At 44.3% G+C, this 6,000-nt stretch overlaps 1 protein-coding gene across 1 annotated transcript; it reads right to left on the bottom strand.

Annotated features, from left to right (window-relative positions):
- Window positions 1-428: 428 nt before the first annotated feature.
- PtA15_11A425 (uncharacterized protein) lies at window positions 429-1,654 on the bottom strand (the record flags this gene model as incomplete). The annotated part of the gene is made up of 5 exons (XM_053161332.1): window positions 429-467; window positions 554-753; window positions 840-938; window positions 1,010-1,046; window positions 1,181-1,654. The coding sequence occupies 5 exons, from the start codon at window positions 1,652-1,654 to the stop codon at window positions 429-431; spliced, it is 849 nt and encodes a 282-aa protein (XP_053025289.1).
- Window positions 1,655-6,000: the final 4,346 nt, after the last annotated feature.

Below are 6,000 nucleotides of genomic sequence, written 5' to 3'. Positions count from 1 at the left end.
TCCGCCTGATCTTTTGGAAGTAAACTGCCAAGCCTCATGAGGGTTTACTTTCAAAATATTATCCTAAGAAGACATGTTTTACCATATGTAATGTAGCATGTTTCCTATTATTACGCTGTGTAATATGACGCTGCCAAACAGGGCCTAAGTTTATGATAGACCAAGCGATGAGTAACATCGTAACTTCTTGTGGATATGAGTATTGAATCAAAACCGATTTAAGTTCAGTTTGCGGTAGAATTTTCATCCCTGAACTTTGAGAAGCTATTCATACTCTGCGAGGATGGTGCAGTCATGTAGTTCTTTGCTCCACTTGTTTTTTAGGCATACAGTCCTTCTGTAAATTTTACATTCAGGTATGTATTTATGCAGAAATTTGACGAAGAGGAGGCAATTACCTCTTCTTTGGAATACATGAGGGTGAAAGTTCACTGCTGAAACGACATAGAATAACCACCCGATTCGTTCTGATTGATTCCAACAAATAGTGAAACATATTCCAGTCAGTCAAGCAAACAAGAAGATAATAAACGAAGGAAATAAAAAGACGGACGGGAGTGAATTTAAAATTATCGGTAGACATCCCAAACTTTCCCAAGACAGTGTTACCCAGGTCTTTCAACTTGGCCATCATCTCTGCTTTATCAGCTTCGCTTCGTTGGGCGATCAGAGGCGGGAGTCGGGTTTGACTCGCTTTAACTTCTTTCAGTAATCCAGGAGGGACTTCTGGCAGTTTCGAAATCGCGTTGTAATCTGGAGAAGGACAAAATGGTAGTGGTGATCGACCTATCAGCATCGGAATATCGTTAACGATAACAGGAATAGAGGGGAACTCGAACCGTCTAAGGAGCTTTGTAGTGAAGCCCAGGTGCCTAGTTTCTCATTTGCTTGTGCCCGTCGATGTAGTGCCTTAGCATAATTCGGATCATCCTTCAGGGCTAGAGAGGTCACATTTCGTCAGAGGGCGTTGTCCATACAGAAGATGATGAAAGTAAGGATCATAACTAACAAGCATCAGCGGCCTGGACAGCAGATTGCCAGTCTTCCTAGCATACACGACGTCGGTTGATTAGTGGTCGTGGCGTTGAAAAGAGAGTAAATCGCAATCAACAACGCTATGAAAAAAGGAGAGCAGGATGGGAGGGGAGAGAGAACTTGAATTGGCTGACATTTTACCCACCGATTTTAAATAACATGCGGCCGTGTTAGCATTCAAGATCGATCGGAGGCGAGAGATTCGGGGGTCGTTGGAGGATTGAAGAGATGCTGGAATTGATGAGCCTGGTTCAGAATCATGGTCCAGAGTCTCGGGATGTGGATCTTTTTTGTCGTTGGCATCATCTTCATTATCGGAAAATTCATCCCTGTGTGGGTTGGAGCCTGGCTTCGGTGATGGTTTGGGAAGCGGGCGAAGGGGAAGGGCGGCCAGTGCTTCTGAGTATATCCCTAAAGCCGTATGCCATCGTTGCTTCTGGAACTCGGTGTTCCCCAATTCTTTGAGTGAATTAGCTTCGAGGAGGACTTTGTCCAGTGGATCCAGTTCTTCATCGACTGATTCTTTCGAATCTCCCTGAGCGGAAGATTGGGCCGGTTTCGGATCTTCCGGAAGCTCTTCGAATCGATTGTTGATAATGTCAAGGTCGTTGTGGGGCATGATGGATGGCTTGATGTTACTGCGGTGAGACACCTCAAGTCACACCCACACTGATGGAGGCAGCGGTGAAGGTGTGACCGGGGTTCGGGAGTATCCCGACGCAACCTGACGGCCGGGTGTTTTGGTAAATAATCCTGATTGGCTATGTCAGTGTGATGCATACAATTACAGACAAAATGTTATTGTGATTCCGCTTAAGCTTGAACAATTCAAGATTTTCAGTGGGCTAAAGTTATGGCCTTTGAGCCACAACACCGGTAAAATTTTGGTTTTCTGACCAACACAGCTGCAAACTTGGCATGTCAGCCCCCTATTGTTGCCCAGCAGGAAGGCTGAAAACCTGAACTCAAATGTCATTGTTGCCCAGCAGGAAGGCTGAAAACCTGAACTCAAATGTCAGGATTTTGAGCTCACAGCTCAAAAATCTGTCCAAGCATTCCTGGAATCACAATATTTGATTTGCAACAGGTGTTCAATATTGACTTTAAAATCATAAGAGCATCTCCACCGTGGTCTGTAAATTGGGTCTGTATCCCACATACAAAGACCCAAACCCAAAAAACATTCCCCACCGCAGTCTCCATCTGCATCTCCTTTTTTCAAAAATTTTTATCTGTCTCTATCCAATCTCTATATCCAGAGACTCAATAGACTCTGTATCAACAAATTTCACAAGGAACCCTTGGGTTCCCTCATTGAAACCCAAACACCAGTGACCACACCACAGCATTAGAGATGGCAAACAGGTACTTGTTGCCAGGTGCCTGGTACCCAACTAGTGGGTGCTGGGTGTCCAGTCTGAGTGAAATTTGAGGCGGGCGAGGTACCTGGGTAACAGTACCGGTGCCTGTAGGTGGGTACATGTTTGTTGTTGCAGGTACCTGCTGGTGGGTGCCAGATGCAGGTGCGGGTTTCAGGAATGAGTGAAAATTCAGGGGGCTCCCTACATCATGCATGTGCCACAGGTGCCCGGGTGCCATATGCCATATCTACAAAGCACCACACACCACCACCTGTGATCACTACATATAGAAACCCAAGTGGTGGATGCCACCTGTCAGCCTTAGAGTCAACTCAGCTGACCTAAAGTCTGCCTTTTTCTACTTTTTACATATGAATTACTTCATATCTTTTTCATCTTAAGAGATATCCTTGTTCTGACTTCATATTCTGTTTCCTCATGCAACTTTAACCCTAGTTAAAACTTACCAATTCTTTGTAACTCTACTCCTTCCCTGAGTTCTTGAGTTGTGGCGCGCATGCGCAGTTGTGACGTGTCAGCGCTACCAGGCGCGCCAAACCACATGTACACATGTAATTACATAAGCAAACTGTGAAAGTTTTCAAAGTCAGGATCCCCCTTGCCTGAGGAGGATCTACAGACTTCAGACGACCCAGAACCACGCCGTAGATAACCCAGGATCACTACCCAAGAGGATACCACACTCCCAGTACACCTACCGTCACAGGCGCCTAGGTTATTGACAGTAAGTATACCTTTTCTCTGAACCTTGATTATCCAGAGTGATTCTCTGTGTCTCTTGATTGCTTCTTTTTATTACTTTTCACATCAACCCCTCTCAAGATCAAAATTACTCTGTTAATCCTAGACTTAGTCTAAAAATCAGAGCAGATTAGTTTTACTATTCTGTGTCCCCCCACTGTCTCCTTGGTGCGCGCGGAGGCTGTAGCCCCTGTTGGTCTTGCACAGCTGTCCTTACCACTTTTCCAGGTGGTTCAAGTTGACTTTGAGGATCCTCTTATAAAGAGTAGATAGACCCCCTCCAGATCATACATATCTCTTTCTCCTTCTCTTTCTTCCTCTCTTTCTCTTACTCTCTGTTTGTAGTTCTTTATCCCAAGAAATACAACCAGTGTTCCCCATTTCTCTTGTGTCCTGTTGTCACTTTAGAGGCACAGGCTCACACCACCCAACTATGAGTTGCTAAACCCTGTCTGAGAGTCTATATCCTGAGGATTTAGAGAACCACATGGAGATTCTGTCAGCCATTGGCTAGTCCAGCCAGCGCCAACACTGACACAGCAAGCATCACAGAAGATGCAGACGCGCACAAATAAACAGGATTCAATTACGTGAGAATTCCTGTTATTGCTTGTCAGACTTGGCTGGGGTTTTTCCCCAGTTGTTGTACTCAAATGAGCACAATCCACGCAAATACTCATGCGTGGATTGTTCTCAAACAGGAATACCATGAGGACACATAACACCTGAGTTCCCAGCCTCCTAGGCTATAAAAGTTCCAGAACCTCCTTGCAAGTGGAGGTCCCCCAGATCATTATTAGAATAAAATGCCTGTCCATCTTGTTTGATACAAAAAAACTGGGGCTTTACTTCTATTTGCATCTCAAATTTATATATATCTTTCTTGTCTACTACTCTTTCTCCACCTCTGCTTCCGCACCAACCTCTGAAATTGACTCCTTTTCCAAATACAGTCCCAACTCCGCCCTTGCCTCCTCTTTCCTATCCTGTTTTCCTTCACTCACTACCTTTTAAGGTAAGCTAGAGTTTTACAAACCACCTTAAGGGTTCAGGTATGACTAAGCTCTACCAGCCCCTCCATAGGAGGCGCGGCTTTCTCCTCCCGCGCCATGGTTGAGTTGAGGGTGTTTTCCTCTGCAGGAACTCACAACTTGTTCTTTTCTATTCAGGGCATTGCCACTTTAGAGACGCGCCCTGATAGATTCTCTATTAATTCTTTAACGTAATTTAAACACCATGCCATCATCTTTAAAGATCACCAACAGTCCCTGAGTTCAATTTGAAATTGGTGGATAACCCATCCACCCAAAAAATCATTGGCAATGGTTTCAAGTTTTTTTTCATTTTTTATCATTCCTGTTGCATGCCATACTATGCTCTACAATTTTCCCTCCTTGGTTTGAACAGTAATTAAAATTATGAGAAATTTGCAAGAAATGTGATGATTTTTGCATTCTTATTTTTACTTTTTACTTTTCTTTAGTCAATAATAATTCTTGGGACCTTCTTTTCCACCCCTGTAGCCAATCTCATGACTTGAATTATGTGGCCTGAGCTTCTGCAATGAAAAATGTGGAGCCAAAAACATAGTATAACCCACTGTACATCAGTTGAAAAAAGTGCCCCTTGTCCGGTGGAAAGAGCTTGCCAGCATTTTCAAAGGGAATTCCAGGAGCCCAATGATAGATTACATGTATGATGTGTGGATGGCTGCTTGCCCAATAAGCTAGGATTCAAGGCCATACCACTCCTGGGCCTATCCAGCCAGATGGTGATGTGTAATAAGGGATTTAGTGGAAAATGGGGTAGAGAGTGTTGAAACGGACCCAGGGACCAAATGTAACACCGGCACCCGCGTGTCTTTTTCAGAAAACGGGAACCCGGCAATGCATCCGGCACCGCCAGGCGGGTACCAGTGGTCTTTTAGGCAGGTACCACGGGTACCAGCCGTTTTTCTTTTGTAAAATCAATCTCCCAAGTCCAATAGGACTTTGTATTCGAGTAAAAAAAATCATATATATCAACTATAACTACTTAAATGATCAAATCAGCAGCTATCAGGACTAAAACTAATTTATAACTACTTGATTTAGATTTAAGACATTTTCTAAGCTCCATCATTGGCCTCCAAATCTATAAACTTTCTTTTTGAATTCTGCTTTGTCTGATTGTTGTCCTTCATTCCTTGTTTCCAATTTCGTAACATACCTTCCTTGATCAGATTGTTCTTTGAGTAGAATGCAACTGTCATCCCACAAGTTATTGATTGAGGCATAAGTCTGTGCCTCTTTGATGTGACATAATCACTTCCAAAGCTAAACGCTCTTTTGAAGTCAATGGACGTTGCTAAAGCATACAGTATAAGTGAGTGAAGATGGGTTGAATTTTATGATAAGGAAGATGGTCAACTCACCTGGGCAGCTCAAAACATTGAGCGCCATATGCACTAGGCCGCCATGTGTATTCCCGGAAGCTTTCTGCTGTACCCACCACTTCAGAGGATTCACCGGGTCCGTACTATTCAGTATAAGCCCGCCGGATAATCAAATCTCAAGCGGGTCGGATGAGGATTCTCCCCCTTGGGCAGCAGCGGCGTCTCCCAGTCTGGCAAGCAGACCGGTTTTGGGCTGTGATAAACAAAGAAACTTCAGGAACGGGTATTCAGTAATGATCAGACCATCAATTCTTACCTTTGAGCTTGCTGTTTCCTTTTGTGCTGCTGCAGAAGAGGAAGGAGCCATTGGCTTGGGCTTGTAAAATGATACCCACATGTTGCGGGCTAGGCGTATAGCTTTGGCGATCCAAACAGGCTCCCAGTGGGCCAACTTGAAGTACCTGTCTC

This window comes from Puccinia triticina, chromosome 11A, assembly GCF_026914185.1.
Source record: "Puccinia triticina chromosome 11A, complete sequence".
Taxonomy (NCBI): domain Eukaryota; kingdom Fungi; phylum Basidiomycota; class Pucciniomycetes; order Pucciniales; family Pucciniaceae; genus Puccinia; species Puccinia triticina.
Note: the sequence above shows the minus strand (reverse complement) of the source record. Positions and strands in the feature narration are given on the sequence as shown.